This window comes from Pararge aegeria, chromosome 21 (assembly GCF_905163445.1).
Source record: "Pararge aegeria chromosome 21, ilParAegt1.1, whole genome shotgun sequence".
NCBI classification, from domain to species: Eukaryota; Metazoa; Arthropoda; class Insecta; order Lepidoptera; family Nymphalidae; genus Pararge; species Pararge aegeria.
In genome coordinates this window covers 16,004,199-16,025,258 of record NC_053200.1, presented here as the reverse complement: position 1 = coordinate 16,025,258, position 21,060 = coordinate 16,004,199, and the positions used below count along the sequence as shown (strand labels likewise).

General features: G+C 38.2%; 1 protein-coding gene across 1 annotated transcript in view; it reads left to right on the top strand.

The window, feature by feature from the left end:
* LOC120633378 (protein prickle-like) overlaps positions 1 to 21,060 on the top strand; it is a 198,641-nt gene that overhangs the window by 160,192 nt on the left and 17,389 nt on the right. The window contains exon 5 of the mRNA XM_039903581.1: positions 19,040 to 19,243. Coding sequence (XP_039759515.1) covers positions 19,040 to 19,243 — 204 coding nt within the window. The remainder of the gene's footprint in view (positions 1 to 19,039; positions 19,244 to 21,060) is intronic.

Genomic DNA, 21,060 nt, shown 5'->3' with positions numbered 1-21,060 from the left:
TCAGTGGTGATAACCTGATTTTATAAATTCAAAACAAATTAACGCTTGACTGGTATTTAAACTGGTGGTTATATGACGGAATAAATAAAGAAACACTAAGGGTGTAGGTAGTTTTACTCCCCCAGAAGTAAGCTCTTGACTGCAATGTCATCGGGTGGTAAGTTCTTATGCAGTCTAAGATGGTAACAGGCTGAGCTGTTAGGGCAGTTATATGGATCATATACCTTCCCCTAAGCTATTACTATATATAGTATCTCGAGATCGTCATCATGCAAGGTGCTAACTTATTGAACCTGACTAAACCAGAGTTATTTTAAAAATGGTAAATACGTTTGAATTTATACCGTTGCATAGATGTTATAGAAATTTGATGGTACCGGATGGTAATTTGACATTACTGACCCACTTCAGGGCACAGGTCTCCTCCCACAGTGAGAAGGGGTTAACGCTGTAGTCCACCACGCTGGCCCAGTGCGGATTGGTGGACTCCACACACCTTTGAGAACATTATGTAGAACTCTCAGGCCTCACGATGTTTTCCTTCACCGTTGAAGCAAGTGATTACTTAAAACGCGATTAACTTAGAAAAGTTGGAGGTGCGTGATGGGATTCGAACTCAGGGCCCCGAAAGTGAAGTCAAGCTCCTACCCCCTAAGTAAGCGTAGCTTGTATTATGGGTACTAAGATAACTGATGAATATTTTTATGAATAATATACATAAATACTTATCATAAACAAATAAACACCCAGACACTGGATAATGGATAATGTTTATCATACAAACATTTTTCAGGTGTGGGAATCGAACCTACGGCCTTAGGCCCAGATAGCAGGGTCGCTGCCCACTGCGCTAGTCGGCTTTCAAACATATCATTTATAATAACATCTATGCAACTGTAATATTTCAATAAATTAATTCTGATTCTGAAATTATTAATTCCCGAGTTGCCTCTGCACCGAGAATCATATCCGATACCTCCGCTTGTCAGACCACAACGCTTAACGCCGAAGTATGCGGGCAAAGCAGCGCGCACAGTTAGGTCAAGATATAGAACTGGCTCTAGCAAAAACTTCAAAGAATTTTAATCGAGACCCCTCCGAGGGTCTGACCTCTAAAAGATTGTGTTATTATAATGTTGAAAACTTCACTAAGCCACGCCATTTCGTAATTACTTTGAACACGGATACAGCAATAATTGCAAACAGTGTTCACCAGCAATTAGGTATCAATGTTGGTAACTTTTTATTTTATTCTACTACAAGTTAGCCCAAGTTGGTAATGACATTCATATCAAAATTCAAAAATTCAAAATTCAAAATTCATTTATTTCAAGTAGGCCTAATATAAGCACTTTTGAAACGTCAAGTCTGTCTGTTTGTAGTGATTCTACCACCGGTTCGGAAGGCAGATTCTACCGAGAAGAAGCCGGCAAGAAACTCAGCAGTTGCTCTTTTCCAACATCAACAATTTACATTTTGCATTTTAACATTCATTTTTCTATCTTGTGAGAGCTGAAAGCGGAGCCGGATGCTTCCAAGCAACCTTGTCATTAATAAATTCAATATAGTCATATCGCTAATCGGTTTCCACGCGACATCGCACCGAAACATTAAATCGCTTAGCTTATATGAACATGATCAACCCATAATGGGTCCATTACAGGGCACGGATCTCCTCTCAGAATGAGAAGGGTTTAACCCGCTATGATCTACCGCTCTGGCCAAGTACGCTTTTTTTATACCACTACAAGTTCTAATGTCTACAGACGGTGGGATAGATGACCTTGAAATGTTGCTGGAAGCAGCTGGTTTACAAAGCCGGAGGTGTGTATTGTCCCGCTCTGGGCAAAGCCTGTGTCCAGTGTATGCTTTTTTTTATTCCACTACAAGTTAGCCCTTGACTGCAATCTCACCCGGTGGTAAGCGATGATGCAGTCTAAGATGGCAGCGGGCTAACCTGTTAGGGAGTACGGTAGTCAGACCCTAAATCGGTTACTACGCGACATCGCACCGAAACACTAAATCGCTTAGCGACACGTCTTTGTCGGTAGGGTTGTAATTAGCTACGGCCAAAGCCTACCAGACCGGACCAGAGAAAATTTAGAAATTATAAATTCCCAAATTGCCTAAAGTATACACTAGTTAACACTTAAAATCGCTTACCCGCGAAGCATGATGGTGGGTCTGAGCTGTATATCATCAGCGCGGCTCGGCGTTCGATTGTGATGGTAGCAATTTATTTATGGGAAACAACTTGAGATCGCACCGGGGCATTTTTCAAGGTGAGTAGTTCTCACCACTGCACCAACGAGGTAATAATAACTCCGAAATCTTTGAAAAATCATTGATGCTTTGTTTATGTAACGATAAAACTAAATCAACACCAAACCAATCAATTAGTAACTAAAAGATCCAATTGGATTAAATTCCTCACAAAAAAGGTCTACAGCCACTCACTTCGTCGTAAAAGCGAATCCATCCTTAAGTATTTCCGTGTAGAGTTGATTTTGTTTTGTTTTTGTTGATGATCAAAAAACTAATAGAAAGGCGATAGAGCCTCCACTTTTAATTATCGTTTACCGACCATTGTCTAAGCGTAAAGGATACTGATAAAAAACTGGTCAAGAGTGAACTGGTCGAGAGCGGTATGAGGGCTTTGTATGAATTTATTATCATCATCATCGCTTCAACCGTTTGACTCGCTTGATGTCGTCTGTCGACCAACGCTGCGTTTACCAACGCGGGGTCGCCATTCCAGCACCTTGGGACCCCATCGTCCATCCGGTTCTCCGAGCTATGTGACCCGCCCATTGCCATTCAAACCTCGCGATTCATGAATTTATTGTGCTCTTGACTAATAAAAATCTTTGCAAATATAGCATTAAAAAAAAATTAGGAATAATGGTTGGATAGAAACAAGCGTACAAGAACAATAAGAAGGATTGGAAGTGCAGTTCTTTCTCTTTGGAGATGGATGGAATCTCCAGTTCTTGAACCGCAGGTACGGAAGAAATCCTATAGATTCATTCCTCCGTTGCTGCGTGAAAAAAAAGGAAAAAACTAAACACACTTTCGCATATTAGTAGTGATAGTATATTGGTAAAATTGGTCTTATAAGATGCAAATAGCGGCCGATCGTTTCAATAAATACGTCGACTACTGTCCGTCTTACTTTTCGAGATGCGGAACCCTAAAAGTGTCCGAGAAGGAATATAGTTGTCGGTTTCGATGGCAATCCATTTAAAGGCGTAGATAGTAACTCTTTTTTTTTGTAAAAGCTTCAAAAAAGTGACGCGAAGCATTTGTCTGAAGCGCCTCACTCTACGATTTATATTCCTTGTTTATTCCAATCTGATTTTGAGATGGGAGTTTTGCTATCAAATCAGCTATGCTGCGAGCCCACCGAGCCGTATTAGAATGCGTAGTGGGTCTGTGCTTTAAAACCTTTACTCCTATAGATAATTTGAGCGTTGATAGACGGATGATGACTGAATGAATTAATTAACTGTGTGTAAGAAATCAATCAGCGCAGTCGTTGAGACGACGATATTACGTAACAAATAAGCACACACTGTCGCTTAATTACTTTATAATATTACTAATATTATAATTTATTATAGCTTTTAACAGTCCACTGTTGAAGCGGTGATAGCCCAGTGGGTAGGACTTCGACTTCACATTCACTTCGCACCTCTACCTTTTCTAAGTTGCGTGCGTTTTAAGAAATTAAAATATCGCTTGCTTCAACTGTGAAGGAAAACATCATGAGGAAACCTGCACGCTCTGAATGTTCTCAAAGGTGTGTGGAGTAACCAATCCGCACTGGGCCAACATGGTGGACTACGGCCTTAACCCCTTCTCATTGTGGGAGGAGACCCGTACCTTGTAGTGGGGTTATTTGAGCCTCAAAAAGGTTTGCCCATATTCACCACTTTTAGCTGAGGGTTTGGGTAGATGGTTATAACACAGAGGACTCTTGGTTATATTTCCTTACTTCCTTACATATTACGTAGTAGAAGTATTTAGTAGTAGTCGAGCTGTTTGTGACAGAGCTCGTCCGGGGAAGTACCTAGCCTAGTTTATTTCTTCCGATGAGCATTGTTTCAATACTGTGCTCCGGTCTGAAGGGCGTGGTAGCCGGTGTGATTACAGACACATGAGGCTTAAAACCTCCATGTTTCAGGGCGTGCTCGTTGCATGCGCTGTTAAGTGTAGCTCTTTTTATAAGCGATGGTTTTCACTAACTATCTACTGCGCCAAATGCTTGGTCCGTCAATTATTACTATAAAAAAACCGATACCCGCGGAAAGAGGAGGGACAGCTATATTCTGAGCTGCCGTCACCACACGGTAAATAAGTGAGTATAGGTAATATAAATTAGTGTGGGATGCAACTTGTGCCGATACCCTAGCTGCATCACACATCCAGGCCACCTCGTCAATGGTGGGTGCGGCTGCTACCAGTTCCGAGCAGGCCAAGAGGCGTAAATAATAAAACCTGGATAGCAGCTTCATTTTTGTGCCTTTTGGAGTAGAGACTTTGGGACCGTGGGGTCCGGAGGCACGAGCTCTTTTCAACGAATTATCGTAAAGGGCTATCGAGTCTACCGGGGATCCCAGAGCGGGCAGTTACTTTGGCCAACGAATTAGTTTGGCCACCCAAAGGGGCAATGCTGCCAGCTTCTTAGGAACTGAGCCTCTTCTCTCAGTCTTAGGTTTTAGTTTTTTTTTAGTTTTACATAGTTTATTGTGGGTTATACATATTTATAAAATTAGTGTCTATATAATATAGATAAAGAATGGATTCCTTCCATCAGACACCCGTCATCATTTTTACTTAAACTCACTACAATAAGCTTTATCTTGTTAATTTGCAAAATTATTCTCATCTAAATTGCATTTCTTGTAAAAACAAAATAATTTATTACTACGAAATTATACAAAATACTTAATTGGCTTCATTCAAAATTATTTAATTGTTACGTAAACCTTAATTACTTAGGTAAATATATGTTTAATTAGTTTTATTGTTTTATTTTTTACTACTCTAATAATCGTAGTTTGGAAAATTAAATAAAACCTATACTCATTGTGAGACATTTTTTTTTTTCACAGAACAAGTTTGATTGACATTGTTTTGGTATTGTAGTATTTCAGGGAAGAGGTAACGGGTAACGGAAAGGATAAGGAATACACATCAAATTTCCAATTGCCCAGAAGTCACTGGTATGACTTCCAGTGTCGGATGGTAGTTTTGTGGCGGCAAGTTACCAAAAACTAGATGGCACCAGTAAAATCAACATCACGCTATCGAAGTTTTAACTAACCTTTTAAACTTGTACTACATATCTCTACGATATTATACCTGCTTGTAGCACATTTTTTTTTATACTTATGAAGTAAATCTGACTATTGACTAACATCCATCAGTTATCGTATCGTATCTTCTAAAACCCCGTGGAGTGGTCAAAGTGTGTAGCTTTTTTTTTTGAAGATAGCGTAGATTTCATGGCAGCGCCGTTCCCACACGCGCCCGTGGACCCCCGGCTTCGGTCCCGGTTTTTTAGCCGCTCCCCCCACCCCTCGTAGGGTCTAATACAATCTTTTATTTATAACTTCACTTGTGAGGCTAGTACGACTGCGTCGAATTTGCCTAAATCTATATCTTACGTTGCTTCATCCATCCGAAAGGGTTGTGTAAGTTGGGTTGTATTTATGCACGCAGCGGAAGTACGAACACATTTATATCCATAGTTAGTTGGTCATAAGCGTGCCATAAAGAAAAGAATATCTAGTAATTTCCATGCAAAATTTTCAATTTCGTCATTTCAGTTTTTCGCATGTTTCCTTATTTTTTTTAGACCACTCCTTCGCAAAGCCACCGTCACTTGCAAGTTTTTGTACCACACGTCAATTATTTTTTATAAACAAGTTGTTACGGAATTACGAAATAGTGTTGAAGGGTGAATAAGTATATTTCATAAGGAATCACCCTGTAAAAATATTAAATAAAAAGAATCATATTTAATTTTCCATACAAACACGAGCATAGTACTTAAGCTACGCGATGCGTACCTAATAAAGTAAAACTATAAATAAATAACCAGTAGTTTACTCAAAAACCATTGAAGTTTTGATTTCACAGATAAGTTTCAGTAAATAATTTGAACAGTTATCAGCATTACCCATAGGTGAGAAATGTGAGACAAGATTAAAAATTACTACTACATATATTATGCATCAAAGAGCAAAAAAATAAGTATCTATTTCATCATGAGAAATATGAATATTTATAAAGTAGGTGTATGTACCGTTTTATTTGGAGCCATTGTTTCCGAGGATGTTAAACTTTGCATCTGTTTTTATCATTTCATTCACGAAATAACATCATTAATTATATTAAACCAAAATGCACATCAAGATTCTGCTACCAATGATTGAAGCAGTATTATATTTATAATGTTGAGCTGGTGTTTCAGAATTATAAACCTTATTTCTTGGACGCCAAGTAAAGTATCAACCGTCATTTTAAAATATTACTGCTTTAAGCGATGCAAGTAAGTCCCCAGTACATTTTTCACGACGTTAAGAAATTTACCACTTGCTTACGATGGTGCTGAATTAGGGATCACGTTTTCTCCTACGCTCTTGCCCGCGGTTCCGCTCGCGTTTAAGTAAATTTTGACAATCAATTCGAAACCTCCTCATAAGCTATTTTTCAATCCCTCTGAATCAGTAGGTCTTTTAGAAGAAAGATACTCTATGTTCTCTATGCACAACTTTATGATCTTCGGTTGAGTATTTGCACCAAGCAAACTAACTCATATTCGATATTATAGTATACTTTTTAATATAGATAAAGTTTGAGTACATTTTTTGCTTGCAGTATATTACTATATTTTAAGATGTTTTAGACAGACATAAATTTAATGAAATAAGTCAGTGACAAAAATAAATAAGTTACCGTAAATTTTCACAGTCTAAATAAGCCAGCCCATTGAGTTACATTGTTCTTTATAGGTGTTGGACACGCGACTTTGGCTTACAAAACCTTCAGGGTGTTAACCTTGATGCTTACAATACAAGTAATATTATATTTTGTTAATATAATATTACTTATATTGAAGTGGCCTACACGGCTAGCATGGGCAGGAAACAATTATATTCCCGGGGAAAGGATAAAAATATACATAGGACTGTTTAAAGCCCCTGGGGAAATACGGTTACTGAAAAATTTCGAAAAAAACTAAATTATTTATCAAGTATTAAGTAAACCGAAACCACGCGACCGGATAGCTAAATTTCACGGCAAATACCAATAAAGTCCCATATTTGTCAATATCCTAGAAACTTTCTTTACACAAACCTCCCGGGAGCGGAGATACGTGACAACACTCCGTTGCGCCGCATCTTACCCGCTTCAAACAATCCGGGACCGATTCCAATATCTCACTTTTCAATATCCATTACCCGTTATACATGACAAACTTTTGAATTAACTCTCTTTGGACGGTCATTGGAGCTCTCTTTGTCAGTTATTAACTTGCATGTCAATAGATTACGAATTACTTGGATTCCAAAGCACAGCAGGACTCTTGGTGTACGTAAAAAAATAATACAACATTCCGTTCCGAAAAGTGGTGTGAATTATATTCGATACATATTTTTTAATTCTTATATTATCTTATTTTAATTCTAGAGTAGAGAACTAGGATGTAAAGTCCCAAAAGCTGATCCTATTGAAGTGTTGTTTTTATAAATATTTACGCAAATATACAGGTTGCATGGAAATATATAGAGCGAATGGAAATAGATTCATATCCAATATTCAACACGTGCCGTTTGTGGACCACCCACCAACGTGTAATAAGTATGTTTTCTCCCGCTTACTCGGAAATTTCACGAACTGTCGTTGCTGTGAGCGCGGCGTGGTTTTAAATTCTAGAGATTCTAGATCTAGGTCTAGGTTAATTCCTTACAGGGGCAATTTGGAATAATTTCTGAACTTCTGGTGGGTGGGAGGCGGCTAGTTACCGCCCCACCAACTAAGCGATTTAGCGTTCCGGTACGATGTCGCGTAGAAATTAATTAAGGGTATGCGTTTAATAGAACTGCCATTCCCCTAATACAGTATCCCGTTACCATCTTAGCATCATCGCTTACCAGTAGGTATGATTACAGGCAAGGGCTTTGTATTGTTATTAAAAAAAGGACTTCACTTTTAAAAACGCCAGCTTGGGTATGATTTCTGAATTTATCAGGATAGTCAACCAGCCCTGAAGGATTCGGTAGCGACCAGACTGCCGATGACGTCGGGAACCGCCATACATGGGTCCATCACGTGACACACAGAGTTTTTAGTGGGTAAAGAAGGGATCGTTAAACGGGCCTAAAATCGATAGGTATTTTGTTTTCTGTCAAAAAATCTAAATAACAACCTAAAGTTACTGTATAACCTGACGAACTTACCGGATTACTTTTTAATCATGTCTTCTACTTCGTCATCTACTTCGTCATCTGTTGCTTTATGTTATATCTGCTTACGAAAGATATAATATAAAGCAACTTAGCAACTCTAATACACCCTCGACGCAGGTGGTCCGAACTGTTAGATAAATTAGCCAAACTACAATATTTGCGCAATAATTCTTCTAACATCACACAAACTCTGCCCTGTAATTACGTCGCCGAACTGTTTGCTGAGTGCCGCGACCCCACTACCCGTTTTTGCCGTGTCCACATCATCAGAAACACTTTTGAGATTTGAGTTTTACAACTAAACATATAATACGTAGAATATATTTTTCTTTAGCTTCCATAAGGTTATGATACCAGTTTTTACCAAATATTCATCACTAAGGCACTTTACAGACTCGGCAATTTCGATCTACTTGCAACACGAATCTTGCTGTAAAAAATTTTTAAAAACTGCGTAGCAATTTTATTTAAAAGTTTCGTTAATCGACTACATGTAACTGACCGTAATATTAAAGTAAATTATAAAATTAAACTTTCATTATTTGAAAGTTCATTCACGCATCTTCAACCACCGCGAGATACGAAATGTTTTTCTTTTAAATGAAAAACCATATTACAGATCCTTTAGGGTTTAGAGAGAGCCTTTAGGGTTAGATTCGTTTACGTGAACCCTAAACTCACTTGGTTTTAGTTTTTTAATAACGAATTGAATGACTACCTAATTAAAGTTAGTAGATTCACGGCTTCTGTGAAGAGTCGAACGAAATTCCTCCCTCTTCCTAACTTTTGCCCATTTACCCTTGTCGTGGCTTACCATCGGCTCTTTATTTTCCGAAGCAACAATCTTAACGAAAATTATAAAAGAGGTGCTTGAACTAAAATTGCTACGTCTGCACAACGCCTACATTAATTAACAACAATTTCAAGTTCCGTACCTTCAGTTATGTCGTATAGAGTTTATTTTCCTTTGAATCTCGTATTGTTTTGATTGTCTCCATTCGTCGGTCGGCGTCTTTCAAGTCTCCAATAGACGGGAGATGGTCAGGAGGCGGGTCTTCGGTGATCAGTGTTTGATTTGCCGCAGTTTCGACAGGTTAACGCCGACAACGTAATTTCTACTCGTGATTAGTTTTTTTTTTCATTTCTATCTAAATACAGTCATTTAACAACATCTCGAATGTGTGGTCCTGTATCATCAAAATGTATTTTTAATCATCTCGTAAACGATTGTGTTGGTTTTTGTATATCTGTCATAGAGTTTGCTGTTTGTTTTATTCTGCGAGGTACATGATTACTTATTTTTCGTCTATGATGATGATGGCTGGTTCTATGAAGTTGATATTTTGTTATTTAGATGGCCGACCTTTGCCTTATTAACTCTCGATATTTAATAACCTAAGCCGTATTTAAGCAGCGTGTTGAGACTATACTCTAATGGCCTCGGAAATCCGGATTTCCGAGGGGTTTTTCTACCTATGTACTTACTCCGTGCCAATATATAAACAAATTCTGATGAAAACTCAGGTGCTTGGCTGGAATCCGAACTTGCATTCTGTCAATTTTGATAATAAAGCTATCCACGAAAATGAATTAATAAAAAATAAGAACTAAAATTAAGAACAACATTCGTTTACTTTAAAAGCTAATCAATATAATTGAATATGAAATTTTCAAATATAATACCACAAAGTCACAGTCAAAAAAATATCTATATTGAAGTAGGCCCATAGATGGCACTTATGATCTACTTTATAAGACTTTTCTATAAGCTTACGTTTAATACAAACTTTAACTTTTTAAGAGACATATCCAAGATATCAATGGGTAGTTTATTGTAAAATTGTATGCAATTTCCTTTACCTGTCACATGTATAGCTCATATACTGTTCGGCCATAAAATATAATGTTATCAAAATATATTACCTATAGAAAATACACACTAACGAAACGTGCGCTATCAATTAAAACTAGCTTCTTGAATGGAAATAGTGTAACCTGTACCAACGACAACAGCCCGTGACGTCACGTCCGTTTCCGGCGCTCAGCTGATGCCGGTCCATCACGTCCCTCACAATGGCAGTGAAAGTCAAACAACCTGTGTTAGTCATAGCCTACTGTATCTCGTCTTCCAAATTGATAAGTTCATTGGGTATTTAATCCATTTGATTTTAAAAATACGGAGTAGCTTCTGCTTTGCTTATAAGTAATGTAGATGCTGTGTGGTTGCGGCAGATCAGAATACAGTTATCACCTCCTCTTTCCATGGTCGTATGAGGCGACTATGGCTATATAACTTACTTAGTGACAAGGTTGCTTGTCCACTCTCTCAAGCAAATTATAAAGAGCAACGGCTGAGTTTTGGTAGAATCTGCCTGTCAAGCCGATGGTAGAGTCAGACTTGACGTTTTCAAAGTGCTTATATTAGGCCTATTTGAAATTAAATTAACTTTAAATTTTGGTACAATTGATGGACTCAGTGGCGTGCTTGCATATGTTTCAAAAAGAAAGATATTTGTTGTGTTATAAAATCGTAAAGATTATAAATGTATTGTTTCTGACGTCGCCATGGTGATTTCTGTGACCGAGATGATCGTCCCAGTTCTACTTCAGTTTCGCTATCCCTTTATGCTGTCAGTGAGTTTGTTGCTACAACGCATTTCCTTGTAGTGGTTTCCAATGTCGATCTTTAGGCTTTATACGGGTCAACTCAACTCTCATGTCCCACATGTTAGAAAAATAAATATAAATACTATGACGGTAGCTTGTGTTATGGGTACTAAGATGACTGATGAATATTTTATGAGTACCATAAATACTTAAAATATACTGATAAACATCCAGACACTGAAAAACATTGATGTTCATCACACAAACATTTTCCAGTTTTTGGAATCGAACCCACAGCCTTGTAAGCAGAAAGCAGGGTCGATCTTGATTGTGCCAATCGGCTGTCAACAAAAGAATGATGATTGTTTAATCGCTGAGTTTTTTGACAACTTTTCGGTTATTCCTTCCGAAGCGTCGGTAAAATGACAAACAAATAGGTTTGAAGTTTTAAAAATGTTTATAATATAGGAAAGAAATAAAATTTAAATTTGAACATAACAATGTCAGAGTCTGCTTAGCGCGTATAACATAAAACATAATGTTTCTTGGGATGTAACGAGCAGATCACCTTCATCTATTTTTAGCACCTCATTTAAAAGGGAAGTGAATAAAAACATATAAACTATAAAGCAATGGAAAGCAAGTGGAAGGAAATCCGCGAGGCGTCTGATTATAATCCACAGTCTACTGCAACAATAACGTATGAACGGTTGTCGTGTAGGGTCCAATTTATAAGTGAAAACGAATGATTACATGAAAAAGGAAGCTATACCTACCTGTAGTTCTAGTAATAAGAAGTCTTCTTTCATATTCACAAATAATATTATTTGTATATATATTAAAAGAAGCATAAACTGATTAAAATGTAAACAAAATCATCGTTAAGAAACCAGTTTGCCTGAAAGTTATGTCCTCAAAAGCGGGCTGTCTTAAGTTTGATTAGAAAGAAAGAAAAGTCGTCTTTATTGTCACACATTTGTGTAAAATGTTACATTACATAAATTTGTTAAAGTATAAAAATAATATGTGACAAAGGAGTTAAAAGCGCAGCACTGGTTTTCAGATTAAGACATGTGGTGCCAACCCCACGTCACTGAGGATACGGGCATGCAAAGTTTTCTTTTTTATTGTCCCAGTACAAGATAGCTTTTGACTGCAATCTCACCTGGTGGTACAAACTAATTCCGCCAAAGATGGTAGCGAGCTAAGTTTAGCAGTTATATAAAACAAGTACCGCTAATCGGTTTTTATGAGGCATCATATAGGAGCGTTCCAAAACTATGTATACGAGTTACAGGAGCTCTCAAAAACTATCTGAGTTGCCTCTGAAGAGAATAAAAAACGGGCCCTCCCAGTTATAAGGCCACAACGTTTACCATTTGTTATTAAGCTGGTAACTAGCCACGACCAAAGCCTCCCACCAGACAAGAAGTGTATCGCGTTTTAACGCGTCTCGCTCATGCCTCGGCCGGGTATGGGCGGAACTGTGAGTCACGAGAGTCTGCGCTCCCAGACGGAGCTATGTGGAAGCGATGGTGTACTGGATACGGCCAGGGGGTGCGTGCCCCGCCTGCCAACTACGCGGCGAGGATATGGGCATATATCGCGATTACATTTATGCGTTTCATACACTTTATTTATATCTCTTCGATGTAAAATTAGGCACCTATTCTAAACCGAACTAGTAGGTTTTATACCTAAATGTAATAGTGTGTCGGTTTATTTATTTCCTATATTCGGTTAAACCGCTTTAAATAAAATTAAGCACAGAGTTACCTTTTTGACAGCCGGTTAGCGCAGTGGGCAGCGACCCTGCTTTCTGATTCGATTCCCCAAGGCCGTGGGTTCGATTCCCACAAGTGGAAATGTATGTGTGATGAACATGGAAGATTTTCAGTGTCTGGGTGTTTATCTGTATATTATTAGTATTTATGTGCATTATATTCATTAAAATATTAAACAGATATCTTAGTACCCATAACACAAGCTTCGCTTACTCTGGGGCTAGATGGCGATGTGTGTATTGTCGTAGTTTATTAATTTATTTATTTACCTTGCATCCTGGAGACGACACGACATTTGATATTATTAACCGGGACGAATACCCGAGGTTCATTCCCGGTAAATAACTAATCTTTGCTACTTACTCAATTATTCGTACTTTAAGTATGTTTTAGATTACTTTATAGTAGGTAAGGGAAAGCAAACAGTACTGCAGATCTCTCATTAAAGTGGATAGTTAGCTTTGATTGTATTGGCCTTCTCCATTAAAAAAATGTAAAGAGACTACGTGACTATTACGGGATATATATACAGGATTTCTTGCGAATGTCCGTAAAGATCAAAGAAGTATGGTAAAAAAAATGCTAATGATATTTTGTCATAAATGTTTTGTGATATAACAACTTTTTTGTGTTAAATAAATAAAAGGTGTAACTTCGCTGGGTAATATGAAAATAAAGAAATATCCCGATTCGCAAATGACAAATTAATTGAAGAGATAATTTGAAGTTTAAATCCAAGAAGAAAAAGGTGGAAATAGCGTTTGCAAATTCAATTAACCTATAATGATATTAGTTGCATTAACTTACAGACGTTTTTATACGGTTATAAAGTATAAAGTAATTTCACAATTCTTATCAACTGCGATTTAACTAAGCAGCAAGTAGTAAGCTCATTTATTATATAAGTTGACTTTGAATACTAGTTTTCCATCAGTATTCCAAGGTGACTTCTACTGCACACGTTAACCTTAAGTATACGTATAAATTTTTAGATATGCGTAAAGATTAAAATACGATAAACTAGTGGTAGTCCAAGTACAAAACACGCAATATGTATTGCATCTAACATTTATATCTATATTATTTTTGACTGAGCCAAGCAAGGCCTTAATTTACCTACATGATTTATTGATTTTTTATATGGTAGATATATTATAAGGTAGACAGAAAAATGGGCAAAAGAAACAATGGAATGGTGTCCTACATATAAAATATAAAAAGAGAAATAAGGGTAGACAGTATCGAACGTGGGAAGATGATATTAAAAAACGGCAGGAACAATTTGAAATGTAATTTATAAGATTGTTAATAAAGGCTCTTATTATAATTATAAACTACATATATTATACACATAACCGACTCCCAAAGAACGTGCCCCCTAAATTGCTTGGGGGCACGTTCTTGGCGGTAGGGTACTAGCCACAGACAAAGCCTCTCACCAGATCATACAGAGGTAATATAGAAATTGCGAATTTTCCAAATTTTCTTTGCTGGGAATCGAATCCTGGACCTCCCACTTATAGCTAATGCGCTAGTGGTCAAATAAAAAAGAAACCTATTACATTCATGTTACACACATTCTGTGACTACTCGATGGTACAGTGGAATACTGCACGCGAATTATACTCCCCTGATAAAAAAGAAAAAGAACAAAAGATAACATGCAAAAAGATGGCCTACCTGATGATAACTGGAAAACCAACGTACATAAACAGTCACAATTCGCAGGGCATGCCAGGAACACATCCTATATAAGGTGACGCTCAGTATCCACCAAGCAGACGCGTCGGTGGTAAGCCTCATACGCTTGTTATTTAGGGGCAACCACAATTTAGGGGCTGACATAAGCATGGATGTAGAACCTCACCGAACGAGCTGTCACAAAATGCTCTATTCCTTTAAATACAATGTTAGGTTACAGTTATACGATCGTTTAAGCGATAGTATTAAATGCGCGATCAGCGTTAGATTTCGCTCGGGTCCTAGAGATCGCTGCGCTTATAAAATACCAAAATATTTAGTAGTTCGAAGTAACTTGAAGAATTCGTTCCTAAAGAAAGGAATGTAAAGAACGAAATGGCACGAAATCGGAGCGTCTCGGGAAAATCGATTTGGAAGCCGGCCAAGCGGATAAGTGATGTCGGACATTACGCTGTTTGCCTTATTGCTTTAGTGCGCACTTTGTTAAGTTTCCTTCTTTTATGTTTGGATGCTTCTCGTCATATTCCAGGGCGCGTTTGGAACCCTCGTAGCTTTAGTTTTAAGTTTACGAATGCAGTTATCGCGATCGCTACTCACTACTACTCTGTGCTATGACCACATTTTGTATGTAATGAATGCATCAAAAGTGCCAACTATGTGATTTGAATAAAGAAATATTTGACTTCAACTTTGACTCTGACTTTATTCGAAGTCCCTGTCCCATTGATTGGTACTGCGGTCTTATGAGTGGAGGTCCGGGATTTTTATAATTTCTGTATTTTCTCGAATCTGGTCGCGTAGAAAGTTACCACGCTATAAATACTGCAAGTGATTTCCGGTACTATGTCGCCTAGTGGACGTTTAGGTGTATTCAAATTCAAATTCAAAATTCATAATTCAAATTCAAAATTCATAATTCAAATTCAAAATTCATTTATTTCAAGTAGGCCTAATATAAGCACTATTGAAACGTCAAGTCTGTCTGTTTGTAGTGACTCTACCACCGGTTCGGAAGGCAGATTCTACCGAGAAGAAGCCGGCAAGAAACTCAGCAGTTGCTCTTTTCCAACATCAACAATTTACATTTTGCATTTTAACATTCATTTTTCTATCTTGTGAGAGCTGAAAGCGGAGCCGGATGCTTCCAAGCAACCTTGTCATTAAAATTGGCTTAATGTAACTCTATAGTCCTCACAGGTTAGTCCGCTACCAAGGTAAAAATATCATCAGGTCACAACGACCGACCTCGACCTCCGTGGCGCAACGGCGCTGTGAATTTAAGTATGATGTCCCGGGTTCGTTTCCGGCAGGGGCGATTTGACATTTTATTATTTCTGAATTTTCTCTGGTCTGCTCTGGTGGGAGGCTTTGGCCGTGGCTAGTTACCACCCTACCCACAAAGAAGTACCGCTAAGCAATATAGTGTTCCGGTGTTTGTCGCTTAGTACCGATTAGACTTAGCCCGCTAAGACTGAATCTTCACTCACCACCATTAATTTAAGGTCATCTCTCCCACAGTCTGTAGACCGTTTACCAATCCAGTCTAGAACAAGTATGTCCCAATGACCATCGGTTCTTCGGCATCCACGATCCACCCACTGCCACTTCAACCTGGGCGATTATTCTTTGGGCGATGTCGGTGACTTTAGTTCTTCTACGGATTTCTTCATTACAAATTTTGTCCCTCAGAAAAACTCTTAACGTAGAAGTGGTAGTGACATGGCCGGTTCGTGATTATATAATTATTGTAATTAATCTACTATTTTAATTGCTAGCATTTTAATTGTACCCACAGTACAGTCACGCCACATTAATTAAAAATTACTCTAATAACCTATTACTTTCGTGAAATATTAATTATACTTTTTTAGCCCCGATTCAAAGAGTTATAAGTTTAACATGGGTGTGCTTTTGTGTACGTATGTGTGTGTGTGTGTGTGTGTGTGTGCATGTATGTATGAGTGCGTCTGCACATATATATATATATATATATATATATATATATATTAATAATTGATGGAAAAAGCAGATAGATCTGGAAAACCATCGGGTATAAATAGACCAAATCTTCGACCGGGCATGAAAGGACACATCCTAAGTGTTACCTGTGTCCAACAACTTGAAGCGTAGATATAGTCGCATGTGCCTGTTATTCGGTACAGTATGTGTGTGTTTGTGTCTGTTGCATATTTTTTATGGGGTTTTTTAAATTTATTATTTAATTTATAGTTAGTTATCTTATTGATGGTGTCCTAGTAATACCCAAATTTTAACTAACTCTGTACAGAAAAATATCTACTCTCATGCTGGCAGTGTGTAGGCATCCCAACACCAATACGGGACCCGCCATTATAACCTTATTATACCTTCCAAGAAGGCCGCTACGTGTCCGGGCCCGCATTGCGCGCATAGAGCCGTCTCGCGAATCCAAATTACGTACAAAAAAGCAGAAAAACATCTCGCCCATACGTGCTCACCGACCAGCCGTACAGTGTTTGGGGAAATACAATATTTAATATCTATACCCTTGTACAGATTTTGGCAATGGAATTTAATGAAGCCAAGGTCAGATTTTTTTTTTTTATTATAGTATTAATTGGCGGACCATGTATCCCATCACCCCTTGAAAATCATCGCATATGGACAGAACATGGCAGGAACACGTCCAGCATAAAGCCTAGGTGTTAAACACATTCTTCGCTCGTCCAACCAGTTACATGGATCAAAGTTTCTTAGCAGGCTATCTTTGCAGTTATAAAACCTGTTGATAATATTATTATAAGTTTTCAGACTAAAAGGACATATTTTTCTAATCACTCCTCGCAGTTTGCGCATAGCTACTTGAATGGAATGTATGAAGCAGGATCGATTCAAAACAATCAGTTGAAAGGGATTCCACAGCGATGTGTGGCATAATAACTACTGCTAGCTTTACATTTAAATAATCTGATCCTGGATGAACTGAATTGATGAACACTTCTTTGATCATAAAGACAATATACCTCACCATGGTAAGTTTAAGCGTAATTGCACCCTAATAACATGGCGGTTGGGGTGCCTTTTTTTTGATCCAGCCAAGGTTCCCTTAGCCACTTTAGTTTTAAAATTAAATTTCTCCTTTTAAATATCTATAATGAATAATAGCAAACCTTTGTATATTTGTAACAGATGTATATATTTGTATACTTTTAAATTCGATTATTTTATATCATAGTGGGCAGCGAACCTGCTTTCTGAGTCCAAGGCCGCGGGTTCGATTCCCACAACTGGAAAATGTTTGTGTGATGAATATGAATGTTTTCAGTAAATAATTATAATATACATATAAACACCCAGAGTTTATATGTATATTATAATTATTTATGTATATTATTTATTTATTTATATCCATAGTTATTAAGCGTTGCTCTGTCAGTGCCTACCGTCCAAACGTCACGACTGGTTTGCGGAGGATCAGCGCTGGGTCTTAACAGACACAGAAACATGCTGAGTGAAGACCATTTCGGGATTACACCGTACCTATAATTATTTTGTAGGCTAAGTTTTATTGTGTGTATACCCAAATACAAGTTTTTCTTTCTTTAATTTTTTTATATTAAAACTTGGGACTGGCATGTAAAGCTTGTGTGAAACCTGTGGCTCTGATAGTCAAAGCAATACTCGGGTTTCCATCGATTTCTGACTATTCCGATGGAATTGCAGTGCAGCTTAGTATTGTAAAACAAATACACAAAATATAAAACATGTACGACTGCTAAAAAGGTCCTGCGAAGTCGGATTAGGAGCGAGGCCTTGTATTGTCCGCGACGTTATATCAGCCCAAATAATGTTATGCTCTAATAAATAAGGTCGAGTACGTTTCATGAATTGTTCACTATGTGGACAATACAAATATAATATTATGGCATAAGGCTTGTCCAATAACAGAAGTCTCGATAAGTCTTCTGTAAAAGGGCTGGCTGAAGTCCAAATAGCTCTGGTTCGTACTTAAAAACAAAAATCATCCATTCTTAATTTTAAACCATAATAATCCGGGAATCCTCCAACTTAAAACTGTCGGTCGTTAGTAATGACTTGAGCCCATAAGATTTGCAGGGCATTTGGAAAGTTCATACACAGATTGTTAACAGGTCGAACACTTTTAAATTGAAAGCTTGATTGTTTTTTTAATACGACTCTCATGGGTGGTTCACACTAAAAAGTCACGCGATACGTAACGAAACAAAATGACTTGACAATAAATCACTGCAGATCAAATCAAGACCTGTTTCTCTATTACATTTGAATCCTTAAAGACATTATTAAATTGTGAGAAATTGCATTCCTTATGGCTATTAATTTAAAATAATTATGACCATGCAATTGCAATTCCCGCTGTAGAGGCTTCAAACTAATGTTATTTGGGTACCTCTTACTTTTGGATGGTTGACATCTTTCTATCTTGATACTTATCCAAGTTGTTGTTAACAGTGTGAGGAGTCGATGTCCGCGGGCGACATGTGCGTGTCTGCGGCTCGGGCGGGCCCGTCGGTGCGCTGGCACCCCGCCTGCTTCGCGTGCAGCACGTGCCAGGAGCTGCTGGTGGACCTGGTGTACTTCTGGAAAGACGGCCGCCTCTACTGCGGCAGGCATCACGCCGAGAACTTGAAGCCGCGCTGCTCTGCGTGTGACGAGGTCAGTTGTATAACCCTTTCGTTATCAACTATAACAGTCCACTGCTGCACTGGAGGCCCCTCCCAGCGAGTTTGCACAGTAGCATAGACGACGCTACTGCCCGTTCTCCGATATATTCCCTTAATCGCCTCGTACGACATCCGCGCTAAGAGGAGGGGTGGTGATAACTGTATTCTGATCTGCCGGCACCACGCTGCATGATATGTAACTATACTTATTTAATTTTCGATTTAGAGATAATAATTTGACTAGAAAAGATTTTTTGTGCAATTTTTTTTTATTCTTCTACCAGTTAGCCCTTGACTGCAATCAGACCTGATGAATAGTAACGCACACCCCTATATTTCTACACGGCATCGTACCGGAATGTTTAATCGTCTGCACGTCTGCATGTCTTTGCGGATAAGAACCCTGGTCGAAACCCCAGAAAAAAGGGTCCCAAATGAGAAAGCGTTAAGGCCGTAGTCCGCCACGCTGGCCCAGTGCGGATTGGTGGACTCCACACACCTTTGAGAACATTATCAAGAACTCTCAGGCATGCAGGTTTTCACCTCACGATGCTTTCGTTCACCGTTTAAGCGAGTGATATTTTAATTACTTACTTAAAACGCATATAACTTAGACAAGTTAGAGTTGCGTGCTGGGATTCCACTGCGCTATCACTGCTTCGCAATTATTATATTGTATATTTATTTATTTACAACTAGCGTACCCAGCCCGCTTCGCCGGGCTAGATTTTGCTTTATTTTATTTCAACAATAAACTTACATCATTATATTTTTAATTTAAGTCTTATAATATATTGAATCATTTATTTCTCTCCGTATTCATTCTCTTCTCGAGCGGGCGAAGATCATTATCTACACCCATGTACACCCAACAAACACCCAACAAGAATATCATCATAGTGTTCAAAATAAGGGGTGCTCCGATCGTCACCAAATCTTACAGGATTACTTGCCAGGTCAGGTCCCTGAAAGTTTCATTGAAATCGGTTCAGCGGTTTCGGAGCCTATACGGAACATACCCACACACTTTCTCTTTTATATATACATAAAAAAAAAGATATGAAAGATTATAACGCAACAAAAGTATTTTCTGTTGTATACATATTTCTTACTTAAATAATTAAAGTTTTGATTTGATTTGATTTAATAACTACCTCTTATGAAAAGGATACGCCATAATGAGTTGTTTAGACACCCTCTCCTTGACACGCGTTGGACGGACCCCAAAGTGGGTTCATCCGCGATACTATCGCAGTTCCGCAGGATACGCAGCCGCGCTCGCCAATTACACCCTTTCCGAACAATAGCACCTTGGCCACTTGGCGCGTGATGGGTTTATAGTTTATCGACGAAGTGATAGTCTTAATAATGTGAAGGAGGCATTAACTACTTAGGTATTGTCCTGTTGATTATGCTCTCTATGTTGGTAGGACGACCTACTGGCATGGAGTAAGGGCATAACCCGACTCACGAAACGGAGAGTAATTTTTGCCAGACGTATTTATCTATTATGAAAATTAAGCTTAATTTGCTATCCTCCGCGTAAAGCAAGAGAATCTGTATTGCGTAATTAATAATTTCTTTCGGCAATGTACCCACTACGCACGTTTCGTTTCGAAACCGGAGCATCCTCAGGAGATTTGGACTTTACAATTAACTATTGTTAAGATCTCTTATTATCTGCCATCTGAACCGGTGCTGTGGTAGAGTGACTGGAAATATACTTACTTGACGTTTCAAAAATGCAAAGCCCAGTAGATGTAGAAAAAGGGCTCTTTTTTCTCGAAAAATGTTACGGTAAAAACAATT